The sequence below is a fragment of the Doryrhamphus excisus genome, linkage group LG19 (genome assembly GCF_037039965.1).
Source record: "Doryrhamphus excisus strain RoL-2023G ecotype Guam linkage group LG19, RoL_Dexc_Guam_v1.1, whole genome shotgun sequence".
Classification (NCBI taxonomy): Eukaryota; Metazoa; Chordata; class Actinopteri; order Syngnathiformes; family Syngnathidae; genus Doryrhamphus; species Doryrhamphus excisus.
The window spans coordinates 16946066-16960429 of NC_136375.1; the positions used below are offsets into that span (position 1 = coordinate 16946066).

The 14364-nt window shown below is 44.0% G+C and overlaps 1 protein-coding gene across 3 annotated transcripts in view; it reads left to right on the plus strand.

The window, feature by feature from the left end:
* stxbp5b (syntaxin binding protein 5b (tomosyn)) overlaps nt 1–14364 on the plus strand; it is a 35741-nt gene continuing 21377 nt past the window's right edge. For all 3 annotated transcript variants that reach the window (XM_058056837.2, XM_058056839.2, XM_058056841.2), the window contains exons 1-10: nt 1–490; nt 4310–4407; nt 7318–7399; nt 7548–7648; nt 8311–8445; nt 10750–10813; nt 11312–11395; nt 13078–13201; nt 13301–13379; nt 14161–14315. In XM_058056837.2, the coding sequence (XP_057912820.2) occupies nt 347–490; nt 4310–4407; nt 7318–7399; nt 7548–7648; nt 8311–8445; nt 10750–10813; nt 11312–11395; nt 13078–13201; nt 13301–13379; nt 14161–14315 (1066 nt within the window). In that variant the 5' untranslated portion in view covers nt 1–346. The remainder of the gene's footprint in view (nt 491–4309; nt 4408–7317; nt 7400–7547; nt 7649–8310; nt 8446–10749; nt 10814–11311; nt 11396–13077; nt 13202–13300; nt 13380–14160; nt 14316–14364) is intronic.

The window sequence follows — 14364 nt, forward strand, 5'->3', positions numbered from 1 at the left end:
CTGACAGCTCGGCTTGCTGCTTCCTTCCGGTGACGGTCGAGAACGCCGAAGATCGTCTTGTCGATGCCGGATTGAAGCCGGTGACGACGCGGGGAGGGGGGCAACCCGAGTGGAGTGTGTGGCAGTGGCTTTTGAAATGGAGACGGACAGGCGTTAAAAAAAAGTGTGCGTTTATCGAAGCTAACCAGCTAGCTAACTACCTAGCGGCTCACCCCTCCTCTCCCTCCCGCCCCCCGCCTTCCTCGGCTTGCCAGTTTACGGCAGCTCGCTCGGTGCGTTTCGTCCAGCCGTCTGCCGCCGACGACGACGACGCCGCCGCCGCTGCACCGGAGCTCTCCCGCTAAAAATGAAGAAGTTCAACATTCGCAAGGTGCTGGACGGCTTGACAGCGGTCTCCTCTTCCTCGTCGGCGGCCGCCCAGACCGGGGCCTCCAAGGAGAACGACGCCGTGCAGGAGAGCCTGCAGTCGGAGCATTTCCAGCTTTGCAAGGTGCTGTATTTCCTCTCCCCATTCTCCTCCTCCTCCTCCTTCTCCTTCTCCTTCTCCTTCTCCTTCTCCTTCTCCTTCTCCTCCTCCTCCTTCTCCTTCTCCTCTTATTAGCTGCGACCATGAGCTGAGGGTTCTCACGCCGTGACTGTCAGGTGACAGCAGGCGCGGTTGTGTTTAGCCTCCACCGCCGACAAATGCACTTAGAAACGGACTTCTAGTTAAGAGAACGTGGTCTCTAAAAGAACTTATCTTGAACCTTGTTTGGTTTGTCTGTGGTGGCTGCTTGCCAAAGCTTGTTTGCGCTGCACTGAATCCTCGCCTCCAGTCACTTGACATCCAGGCGAGCTTGCCGAAGAGCTCCTTCAAAGCGGTCATTTAAAGTCCACTTGAATGCATACATGTGCATTGAAAGACATTGGGGGGGGGGTCAAAGGAAATAGCATTTGCTGCTGTCATGTGAGATCTGTGTGGGAACAAAACATGCACTTGTTTCCTCGTTTGCACAATCACTGACTTCTCTATTCACCTCCTAAAGCACAGTGCAATCTATTCAAACATCAGTATCCACGTTGACATGAGGAGTTTTTCTCTTTCCCAGAGCAATGGTATCCATGGAAAGGAATATTCCAATCTCTTGTCTACATGCGCCGCTATAATCAACCGGAATAGTCAATGGGGCATGCGCGGTAAAACGTAAACATCAACATCACGTGATACCGACTTCCTCCAGTTTTTCTTTCACTTGTTGGAATAACTCCGTATTGGCAGTTTTTCCTTCGTTCTTTCCAGTCTTGAAATTTAGTTTGGATCAAAAACAAACTTTCCGCAGCAGTCCAGTGCCGATTGCTCGCCTCCATTTTTTAAATGGAAGAACATCTCAAACTGCGTGTTACGTCATATCTCAGCATTCGCTGAAAGAACGCACCCGGGAACAGGAAAAGATGAAGTTCAATCTTGCTCATATTTTATAATTAAGCTGCTTATAGTCCAGAAAATAGGGTAAATAAATCCGCAAAAAATGCAACTTATACTCCAGTGCGACTTATGGTTTTTTTTTTTCCTACACATTTATGCATTTTTGGCCTTGCGCGACTTATAGTCCAGAAAATATGGTAAATAAACCCGCAAAAAATGCACACATAAACACAATTCAACATGGAAGAATAACAGCGGCCCCTGCGGCGTACAAGGCGCATTTTGTGGACACATTTTGGATTTCTACACAAAGTCGGGTGTGCACAAATTGACAAAAGCCATGCCGTTGGGAAAATGTGTCGTGTTTCCCCGAATAACATATCGGGGGAAAACGACAAATCTGCCAGTCCACTTAGCGGGACACCATGAGGACCTGCTGCTAGCTAGCAATGCCAACGTCCTTTTGTATACTACAAAAGTAATACTGGGATATTGCAGCTATTTTCTTTTTCAAATTGATATGACTATTTAGTTAAATAATGCTCATTTCAAGCATCCTAAAAGGACTTTTCACTGATGTTAGTTACTTTGTTCCACCAAAATACTCTTCTGATGGTGGATAAGTCAGGGAATGTATACTCTATACATTTTTTCACCGCTAATAGAATGGGAACATTTGAGCAGGATCTTGAGATATCATTTCATTTATTTGTTTTTTTTGTGTAAATTTAAAGTTGGATGTTAAAGCTTTATTTATCCGAATGCTACACTTTAAGTTTTTACTGAGGAAAGTTTATGATACAGCATAACATACTGTTGTAATGGAATAAAAATGTGTTTAGTAAGTGCATATTGCTGGTGTCATTCAGTTTTTCCAGGAAATAATCTTTAACTACAAGATATGGCCTTGTTAACAGTATCGTGATATATGGTATCGTGATACGTATGGTATGGGCAGATTCTTGCCAATACACGCCCCTAGTCACACACAAAGGCAGTAGTGCACGCTCACAAGTAGGAACACCTTCACAAGGACTGTTTATTATTTTGGTTGTAGTTTGTACTGCGTCACAGTAAACCACAAAGGGCGTTAATTGGAAGCAGGTAATTAACGTTAGTTCATTTGGGGAAACATATTGTCGTTAAAAGCCAGCGCTGTCCAAACTTTTCCCACTGAGGGCCACATACTGAAGAATGTAAGGACGCAAGAAAAAGCTTGGAACATAATTTTTTTTTGGAAAATGACAACTTTATTTATTGTTTTGTTTTTCATAAGATTATGGCTTCAAATCTTTATGCAACTAAAATTATACTCTGTTTACTATTACGGTACAGTAATATTACGGTATTATTTTTGTAAAATTGTGTCTTTTCGGCTGCACGGTGGTGGAGTGGTTAGCGCGCAGGCCTACATACAAGTACTAATCAACAATAAAGTTAAAACATAACTGAAAAAATACATTCATAAATCAATTTAATTGTAAATACAATACAGAAAAGATGAAATAACAAATATATTTAATAAAAAATATATAAATAATAAAAAAATATATATATTTACATACAATACAATACAGAAGGGGGCTACACAGCGACCGAGTGGTTAGCGCGCAGACCTCACAGCTAGGAAACAACAGAACCAATGTTGTGATGCTCAGCTAGCATTGATAGCGCTGATGAGTTGATTGTTAGCAAGAGTTGTACAGCGTTTTAAAGTGCATGCAGAGCTACATAAAATGTGGATGCTGACCACTCTTCACTACACTTCACTACAGCAATCTTGTGGCGTTAAAAATAATAATAATAAATTACATCTGGAGGTTGCCCACAGCCACAGATGTTTTTTTTGTTGTTACGTTTTTTTTTCCCTTTATTGAGATGTGACTGTTGTGACTGAGTTTTTTTGTATTTTTAATTGTGCTGTTAAAAGTGCTGTTCTTTGAAGTTGCTGTGACAGTGTCAACTCAACGTGAGGTGTGTTCTGTGTGTTCTGTGTGTTCTGTGTGTTCTGTGTGTTCTGTGTGTTCTGTGTGTTCTGTGTGTTCTGTGTGTTCTGTGTGTTCTGTGTGTTCTGTGTGTTCTGTGTGTTCTGTGTGTTCTGTGTGTGTGTGAGAGACTGTGCCGAGGGCCGGCCCACCTGCCTCCGTCCCAGCAGGGAAGGAGAGTAGGTCAGGTCCCCCAGGTTGCAGAGAGGGCCTGGCGCTACCTGTTACATCATCCCGCCCTGCTACAAGCTGCGCTCCGGTCACGGAATCGCCACATTCCAAAGGAAACACAGCTTTTTTAGGGGAGGGGTGGTGGTGGGGGAAATATGCTGTATTTTTCAAAAATGAGTTTCAAATTGGAATACCGTATTTTCCGGACTATAAGTGGCACTTTTTTTCCTAGGTTGGCTGTTCCTGCGACTTATACTCCAGAGCGACTTATAAATGAAAAAAGTGTTTATGTTCCATAAACACTGGACACCTTTTGTGTTCATGTTTATTTTTAGTGTAGCTGAATAAGCATTGTGTTAGCATATCTTACACCTATTCAGCCTGTTCTCTATTCTTTTATTATTGTTACAACTTGCCTTCCAAGATGGCGGAATGTCTGTTTTGGTCAAGTAGTTTGGAAAATTAATTACCCGCAAAAAATACCACTTATACTCCAGTGCGACTTATGTATGTTTTTTTCTACCTAATGATGCATTTTTGGCCTTGTGCGACTTAAAGGGGACCTATGATGTAGTTAGAATGTTTTCTGGTGTTAAACCGTGCCAAAGTTTCAGATCATGAGGTTCACGCATTTGGAAGTGAGCCCTAAAGGAAGTTTGGGATGGCTCAAAATGCTCGGATTTGAAAAGGTGTTGTCTTAGAAATTGCGACTCCAGGAGGTCTAAAATGAATTCTGCTCTCTCCTTAGACGGTGCGTCATGGTTTCCCGCATCAGCCGTCCTCCATGGCCTTTGACCCGGTGCAGAAAATCCTGGCCGTTGGGACCCTGACCGGAGCTTTGAGGCTGTATCCTTTTTTCCCCTTCCTTCCCTTCCCACGTGGAGACGACAGGACACGCACAAGGAAAGTAAAAACTTGCATTTTTTTTCCCCTTTGCCCCTTTTTAGGGGTTATGCTGTCTCTGTTTATATCTTTGGAACCCCCCCCCCCCTAACAGGAAGCAGTGGGTTAGACCGGTATGCATAGAACATAGAAAAGGATTATTACCATCATCAATGTGATTACACTCTTCCTAGAAGGGTTCCTTTAAGGCCAGTAGGCTCTCTGAGTAACCAGGCTCATCAGCAGCGTCTCTGCAGTAGCATGAACAACCCCCCCCCCCTCCTTTCCCACCACCCACGCCATATGCCGACGAGCCACCCCTCATCAAGCTTGCGCTCGCCAGGCTGTGGCGCGATGCTGCTTAACGCGTGCCGTGCACAACCTCTGGAGCGCAGTGTTTTACAGCTTTTACATTTCAGCAAGCGTTTCATCAGCAAGAAAATCATCTTGGAAGTACTTTAGTGTAGTCAGCGTACAGCTTTTTGCCGTTTTTGCCTCTTGCGCAAAAAAAAACGTAAAAGGGAGTTAGCGTTGGAGTTGAAGAAAAAAAAACGTATTCGGTTCATCGAGGGGACGTTTAGTGTTTAATCCTCCGTGGAAGAGTCCTTAATTAAGGTCTCAATGGCCGAACAAAACAGGTCGTTTAGTTTAGAGGCGGTTCGGTGATGTAAACAATCCCAGCTTTGGTTGTCCCTCTTCTTCATTTAGATTTCCCCCTGGAAGCCCCCCCACCGCCACCACACCATTATTAAAAGAGTGGTTGTGTTTAAGGGGGGCGATCCCCGCACAGCGCCGTCCCATCCTGCATCTCGCTTACTCCGTCGGCCTTAATGTGCGAGCCGACGGGATTACTGTCGCTCAGGCAATTGGTCCATTTATCAACAGACAGGCGGCATCGATCCCCACCCTCATTGCCCCCCACCCCCACCAAACCCGGAGTTTGGAAAAGCCAGCGGCATCTCGGCCGCGCGAGTTCAATGAGATGTCTAAGCAGTAAATGTCCACGTTTACAAGATGTCTCCGCTACAGTGTTTTCATCTGCCTGTTAGCGCCGCTCGCTCTCAGGTGCGTTTAGACATACAGGAGAAGTTAGCCATAGTATCAGCAATATCATTTTGCTCCACAGATGGTCCTCGGTTGTGTTGGGTTTTATCCTTCACTGTACTTTTTAACCAGTGAGGGTCACCTTAAAATGAAAGGCTGCAATGTCCACTTTGATATTTTGTAAATGTGCTGAGACCTTACATAACGTAATTCTCCTTTATAGGTCTGCGCGCTAACCACTAGACCGCCGTGCCGCCCTACTGAAATACATTTTTTTCGTTTATCAATAGATGACGCACAAGGAGTCCATGACTCCCATAGCATTGGTTAGCATTCAATCACCTTTGTCTATGTTGATGGCCGCAGTCGAGCGGTTGGAGGCTAAAGAGTGGCCGATATTGGCAGGTGTTTATGTTCATTTTCACTTCCGTGGTGGGGGCGGTTCCCCTTTTCTTTGGCGCTCCGCCACTCGGGAGACTTAAAGAAGTGTCAAAAGTGTGTTCATCCGCCCAGCACAAGGCGCCCAGTGGGGCACGTGGCGGGCGTCTAGGTTGTGCTGGTACACCCGAATTAATCAAGTGAGGGCTGGATGAGACTAGATATCCGTTTTTAGTTGTTGCCGGCGTGAAGAAGCGAAGCGAAGCGCTCGCCCCGCCTCAGTTTGTTTTAAGCTTTTTTTTTTGTTTGTTTGTTTGACAAGCAGGATGTGGAGTCTTGTTCCATCAGGAGCTGCAGCGTGTTTGGACGCTTCTCCTGCTGTCCTGTTTGCAAAAGGAGTTTTTGTTTTTCTGTTTTTTTTCCAGGGTTGGGATGAGTGCAGGTGTCCACGCGCTCCTCCTCCTGCCTTCTTTCCCTTTCATCTCCGAGTTCACTCGCCAGCGCAGGCAGCCGACATCTAACAGCCGCACGAGCGGGCGGCACACATTGGGCAGATGGGCGTCCTCGAGAGTTGCGTAAATCACGACGGACGGGAGTCAACAAGACTCAGGGAGGGGGGGGTTATTTATAGCTCCATCGTTCAACTTTTGCTTGCATATATAAATTGGAAAAGCAAAACAAACAGTCCACCAGGTAGAAAAATATTATGGACACGTTACTTCTAATGTTGGCTAGAAAGACATAACATTAGGTACACCTGCCTGCACATGCTAACGAGATCCAAGAGCGATTCATTGATAGGTGACACCGCAGGGAAAGGATTCATCTTGGAGTGTACCACTTTTTCTAATGCGAACGACTCCCAGATATTTACACACAATATTCAAATCAGCTCTCCGTATGCTGCAGTGCAACCACAATAAGAAACATATTCTTACATGAATCATTGTTCAACAAAAAGTCAATATTGGGATTCAATAATTCCAAGAATTGTTCATTTAAAAATAAATACATATGAATATATATTTGAACATTTTAATTCACATGGGCATTTTTGATAAATATATATAAGTATGTACTGTTCAGTATTGAAAGACCTTCATACAAGTACTAATCAACAATAAAGTTAAAACAGAAGTTTAAAAAAAATACATTCATTTATCGTTTTTGTTGCGCTAGTACTTGATACAAATCACAAAGAAAAAAAAAACATGAAAAAAAATCGGTAAATACATAAAATACAAAATGACCATCTCATTAATGCCCATGAATATTTCTGACTGTATTTGTAATAACATACACAGTGGATATTATTTGGCACCTTTTCAAGAATTGCATGAATATTTTGTATGATGAATTTTGTCTTGTAATGTCTTCAAAGGTGGAAAGATGTAACGTTATGGTATGTAATGTTCAAATGAAGGTCTGGTTTTCTTTGACCAAACTGACCAGCTTCGGCCGAGCGGGTGTGGAGTGCTACTGTCAACACGAGAGCGGCGCTGCCGTCATCCAGCTCCAGTTCCTCATCAACGAGGTTGGTCCTTTTCCTCCTCCTCCTCCTCCTCCTCCTCCTCCTCCTCACCATGTTAGCTTCGCGTGATGCTAATGGGGAGCACTTCCAGCACCACGCTTCTGTTGGCGGAGTCAATTTTGCCTTTTTTTGTGTGTGTGTGTGTTTACAGGGGGCGCTAGTGAGCGCCTTAGCGGATGACAGCGTCCATCTGTGGAACCTGAGACAAAAGATCCCTGCCATCCTGCATTCCCTCAAGTTCAACAGGGAGAGGTAATATCGCCACTGTTTTTACATAAGGTAATGTTGTAGTCATAAGAGGGAAAATGTCATTTTAATGTTTTGTATTTATACAAGAATGAAGTCAAAATATTAAGAAAAGAAAGTTGCATTTGCTCACTTCCTGCTTTCCTAATATAGTTAGTTAGTAATTTGCGGTAGGAAATGAAATGAAAAAATCAAAAATTATAATAAAAATATTGTTATAATTTGAATGAGTGATGGTGAGCTCTGGTTCATCGAGGGGACGTTTAGTGTTTTATCCTCCGTGGAAGAGTCCTTAATTAAGGTCTCAATGTCCGAACAAAACGGGTTGTTTAGTTTAGACGCGTTTCGGTGATGTAAAGCAGTGTTAACGGATCTACCTGTAGTACGCTCTACCAGTGGAATACCAGAGCACCGCTACTTCGACCGCTTTTTAACCCTTTTTAACCCTTTTTAACCCTTTTTAACCCTTTTTAACCCTTTTTTAACCCTTTTTAACCCTTTTTAACCCTTTTTTAACCCTTGAGAAGGATATCAGAGACAATCGTTCTGCTCCGTTGTTGTTGTCTTTAGCCTGTCTCTTTCCGACTGACAATGCAGAGTGCTTTTTCACAGCTTTCACCATCAGTCAGTCACACAAAATCCTGGTGTCACCCCCCCCCCCCCCACAGAATCACGTACTGCCACCTGCCCTTCCAGAGCAAATGGCTTTACATTGGCACGGAAAGAGGAAACATCCACATCGTCAACGTGGAGTCCTTCACCCTCTCAGGCTACGTCATCATGTGGAACAAAGCCATCGAACTGTGAGTCTCATAACCAGTCTTCCCTCCTCCTCCTCCTCTTCTGCTTGTCACCTTTCTCTTATCTGCTGTGTGCGCACGTGACGCTCCTGGAAGCAGGAAGATGCAAAAGAATGCGGACGCACGTGTTTTGGTGACGGCTTGCTCCTGAGACCTTGTTCAGGCGATAAAGGAGCGCTGGCTTTACGAGCATCACGTGCTGCTTTAAAGCTGTAAAGATCCCAACGACGTTATGGCATGACTAGTACACCAGTACACCAGTACACCAGTCTACATCACTTCCAGTACTGTGCCAGTAAACACCAGTTCAACTCCTCTATGATGCAAAAGGGATTTATTAACCTTCCTCTTGTGTTAGCTTTCTGGTATCATCTCCTATGTTAACGGGTGGGTTTTGACCCGTGTATTAAATCAGCTATAAAATACACTAAAAACAATAAGTTACCATCAAATTTGCTTCTCATGTCTTGGTTACCTTCTTAGGCTTCCTCATCCATGAAAATGTTGCTTTTAATACTTTTGGCCTTTTTTTGTCACTATACCCCTCCATTTCTATTTACAAAAATGCTAAAATGAACCTCAAAAGAATCATATTCAGAAATTGAAGCTTCTTTTGTTACCTGGCTATTACTGAGGGATATAGAACATATCTCTTAAATCAATGACTTTGATTTATTTTTTCATTTTAGTATTCATCACTAAAGAAACATCTATGGTGTTGGGGTGACTTTTGACCCATATATATTCATGTCAAGAAAAGGTAGAAAAACATATTGTTTTCAGCAACACAACTTTAGTATAAACTGAAATCAAAAAGCACAACAGGTCCAGATCTTGGTTCACTCTACTTCTTGGCATTCTTTCCATCATCCAAATTGTTCTTTCCATGATCCAAATGGTTCTTTCCATGATCCAAATGGTTCTTTCCATGATCCAAATGGTTCTTTCCATGATCCAAATCGATCTTTCCGTGATCCAAATGGTTCTTTCCATGATCCAAATGGTTCTTTCCATGATCCAAATTGATCTTTCCGTGATCCAAATGGTTCTTTCCATGATCCAAATTGATCTTTCCATGATCCAAATAGTAAAAGTGAAATCAGCCAATCAAATGAGTGAATTCCCCTCACATGTCTGGACCTTGTTTTTCTGCCGGTATACTGGAAAAGCGGTCAAAATGAGAATCCCCTGAAGCTTCCATGATGAGAAGAGGAGCTGGTTGTCATCGTGTTGGCTAATTGTACACTTATGATTTCAGTTGTGGCTCAAAATATTGCTTTCTAGTCATATTATTCTAACCGGGTGGAAACCGACCCGAACAATACAGTGGTCATCATTTCAAGCAGACCATTTTAAAATGTAGTAAAAATGTTTTTTTGGTTTTATTTTGTTGAAATAGAGTTTCCTGACAAAGTGAAAAAGCCTTGATGCAATAAACAAATGTTATGGGATTCTTTTTATGCATTCAAACGTAAAACACAAGAGGAGGGTTAATGATGTGTCCCTAGCGCCTGTTGATGAGCACCAAATGTGAGAAGCTCTTATCTTGCTTGCTTTTCGTGAAGCCCTAAAAGAAAAAAAAAACGTTCCTTGTTCTTCGACGGCGGTGACCCTCCCCGAGCTAGATGAGCCCGCCCCCGTGTGTCCGCCCACCGCTCTGTAGAAAAGCAGGCCTTCCTTCAGATGTATCCGGTCCTATCCAGACCACCTCATGATGTGGTGATGGGGAGTTGCTATTGGACGTCCATGCCAGCCTCCTATGCCCCCCCACCCCGCAAATGTATCGACTCATCAGCAATGACATCATTAGCCAAGACCGCACAGGCAGGCGGCGACACTTTCCGTAGGCCGTACTCGCTGTTTCCTCTCTGCGGCCCTCGCTCTGTTGCCACGGTGATGTCGTCTCCGCACGCCGTAATCTCTCCTGGACCCTCATGTGACCCTGCGCCGCCTCCCTCCCTCTCCATTCTCTGTGGTACTTCACAACATCTCGCTCTTCAATTTGGTGGTTTTCTTCTTCCCTCCTTAATTGGCCGTCTAGCGGCTTCTGCATGGTTTTTTTTTGTTGTTTTTTTTCCCCGACTGCTCCCTCCCGCTGCTAGACTCAATGGAAGGCTAATAAAATAACCTCACGTCTGTCTGTAGGGGTTTCTTGTCTATGTTTCTCTATGCTTCAGTGTGTTACTTTAACGTTGTTAACATGCTTGTAGTTAGTCATGCATGTTTGTCAGCAGAATGCAACAACTGCTAATTGTAGACGCCTGTGTTTCTTCCTCCTCCTCCTCCTCCTTAAACCTTCTTGCACAGATCCACCAAGACACACCCAGGGCCCGTAGTGCACATCAGTGATAACCCCATGGACGAAGGAAAGGTAAAGCAGTGTTTCCCACAGGGCTGCAATCTATTTGCAACATGTGCATCTCATTTTTCTGGACACTGTGAGGCAAAAACAAACAAACACATTTTAGGTTTAGAAATACAAGAGAACTTTTCTTCTGGCGCTTCTTTTTCTTTGTGTGTGTGTTTTTTTTTTTTTTTTTTTTTTTTTATGCATGACGGAGTCTTGAGTGCATGTACTCCACCCCCCCCCCCAGCTCCATCACACTTTAAAAATCATCTAACATTGCTTACCTGTTATACATTTAATGAATTATTATAAAATATATTATTATTATTTTTACATATGATTATATATATTATATTATTATATTATTACAAATACATCAATGAGTATGTGGGACGATGGTACATTTGCAGTCCAGGCCAACGGTAGATGGCGGGATATTCCCTTTTGAAGATGATAAACCAGGCATAGATATGCCAAATAGGAAGAAGCCGAACCCCCACAGCATCTGTCCTCTTCTTGCAGCTCCTGATCGGGTTCGAGTGCGGGGTCGTGGTGTTGTGGGACCTGAAGTCCAAAAAGGCTGACTACCGCTACAATTACGATGAGGTAAGGCATTGTTGTTATTTCCTTTCCTTTTTGTTCCTTGGGGGGGGGGGGTGCTGTCACAAAACCAGAAATACAAGAAGGAAAGTGGATAGTGTAACAGATAAGCGGCAGAGGAATCACAACATTGCAAGTCTCTCGGGGAGTGTCTTTCATTGGCATCGACTTCTCAGTGCTTACCATTGGGCCTGTCACGATGACACAATTTTTTGATAAAGGGGAATACAAGCAACTTTCATCCACACTTTGACCCACAACCTGTCCAGTTTTACAGGAAAATGGCGGAGGGAAAAAAAACTACAGCTGGAGATGCGGCGCAGCCTTCCTTCCAAAGGGCAACACTTACTGAGGCGTTTGGTGGTCAAAGTAAATCTAAACAAAACAGCACAACATGGTGCACGCTCACAGACGCTGTCGTTGGCTGCATGTTAAACCTTCCTGTTGTTGAAAATCCCCGGAATAGACTAGAATGGCACTTTTAGTTTCACATGTTAAGGAGTAAACTTGACTTCCCACCAGCCACCAGGCGTATAAATACATCTTTTGGAGTGACAGGTCGGGTTGAAAGAAAGGTATAAATACGTCTAACTGGAATGAGTAAACAGCGCTGATGACAGCAGTAGGCGTTCCGAGTGCACCACATGAGCAGATGTTTACAGAAGCTGTTGCTAAGCTAGTAAACAATACTGTAGAAATAATGCCGAACCACTCTTAACGGTCATACGAGTGTAAAAATAAGTAGGCAAATCCATATAAGGACACTTGGGAGGTTCTTGTGGTGCCATGGATGCTGACGGAATTGTACCTCTGGATTGAGTAAGGAAATCAAACAATGCACAACGATGAGCCAATTCAAGAAACAATACAAGCAGTTGATGTTTGCTAAATCCAAGGATGAAGAGTCTTGAACCAGTCATGATGTGCTATATATATCACTATATTGACACTTACTATGGTACCCATTATGGCATTGGATGCTCATATCACAGAGTACTTTGCTACGTGACTAAAATTAAAATTAAAAAAAACCCAACTTAAACTATATTAGGAGAGCAGGAAGTGAACAAATGTAACAGTTAGCAAAATAAAAATAAAAGTACCAGATGGTGGGGTAGGATTTAATAAGCTTTGCTTCTGCCTACTCCTTTTGGACATGTGGAACTGGGAACTGATTATGGGATGCACTCAATTGGAATCTGATGCATGTTCTAATGAAATTAAACCATTGCCATTATGAATCTGTAATTTATTAAGGTGGATAAAACAAACATACACATCTCTAGTTGAAGCTTAGCTTAGCTTAGCATCCACCTTCCCTTTCCTCTTGAATTAGCTGTCTGAGCACAACCTGCCGCCGTGTCATCATTTCGCCATCGCAAGCCACGTTACGCAAGTGTCGATGTGAGAGAGTGAAATACTCCCGCACCAATGTGGCAGATTAACGCCCCCGGTGTTATTTACGCCTCATTAGTGTGATTGCGAGGGAGGGAGAGACGCCGCGATTCAGCAAAATAAACGCAAGATGGTGTCACGCCGCTGTGTGCAAGGTGTCGCTGCAGAAGCACGGCACGGACGCCACTGAACGCTGGTGTCTTTTTTATTTATTTTTTTTTTTACCTGGCCGAGTGCAGGATGCAAAATAATGTGCCAAAGACACATTTGTTGATATTTTCTCACACTTCCAGGCCATCCACTCGGTCGCCTGGCACCACGAAGGAAAACAGTTTGTCTGCAGCCACTCGGACGGCACTCTGACCACATGGAATATACGAGCCCCCGCCAAGCCTGCGCAGATCATCACGCCGCACGGTAGGGACTGTTGCACATACACACTAACTAGCATTATGTAAACACACGCGTGTTGTGTGATGCATTCATGCACTGTATTATGTCTCATGCGTCCACCAGGAAAGCAGCCCAAGGATGGCAAGAAGCCAGAGCCATGCAAGCCCATCCTGAAGGTGGAGTACAAAACAACACGGGCTGGGTGAGTGTTCCGGTCCCCACCCATCCTTCTTCTTCCCCACTTCCACATCCCGTCCTGAGAAGCAGCCTTTCCTGTTATTCTGCCACAACACAACACATGCGTGTCTGTGTGGTGTCTTGGCTTGTTTGCACCGTCCCAACACAATCATGGCTCTGAAACGGGCTATTCCACAGGATTGATCTAATGACAGGCATCCGTCACCACTCAGCTGTTTGAAATTGACAGCTTTACTGCTGTATGGTCTTTCAACAATAACATTAACGCCTTCGATCCTCCTCAATAGCGCTCCTCTCCTCTCTGTATCAGACATTTTTTATTGATTTGGACTGATTTTTCTGTGTTCTACGCCACAACATAACACACATGTATGCAGGCATGCACGTGTTTGAGCTCCCCTCAGTGCCTAATCGCACTAAACGCTACAAGACTCCGGGTCTTTTCCCTTCCTGGTTGCTGTGCAGGATGTACAGTATTTCTGTGGGAAAGTTGCAGGCCGACTTCTTACAAAATGCACCTTCGGTATGCGCTTTAAAAGGTCTGCTGCACTGCTCAATGTTGTCCCGATACAATTTTTCACCTCCCATTCTGATGAATATTCAGTAAATAAATGCCCTGGTTGTCAATAGAGCATTCATGGGGAAAAAAGATGTACACAGAAGGCACAATCGTAAAAATCGTTGTCTCTCCTCATCCGTTCACCAGTGACTGCACCAGGAAGCGTTTGATCTCCGATGCACCATATTAGCAATTCAAACGTTAGCATGTTTCCCCCTGAACCCAGGGACCCCTTCATGGTTCTGTCAGGAGGACTGTCCTACGACACGGTAGGAAGGAGAGCCTGTCTGACCGTGATGCACGGGAAGAGCACCGCCGTCCTGGAGATGGACTTCCCCATCGTGGACTTCCTCACGCTGTGTGAAACGCCATATCCAAACGGTGAGCACCACCGTTTCCCACAAGCTTTACATGTTTGTCTTTATGCTTC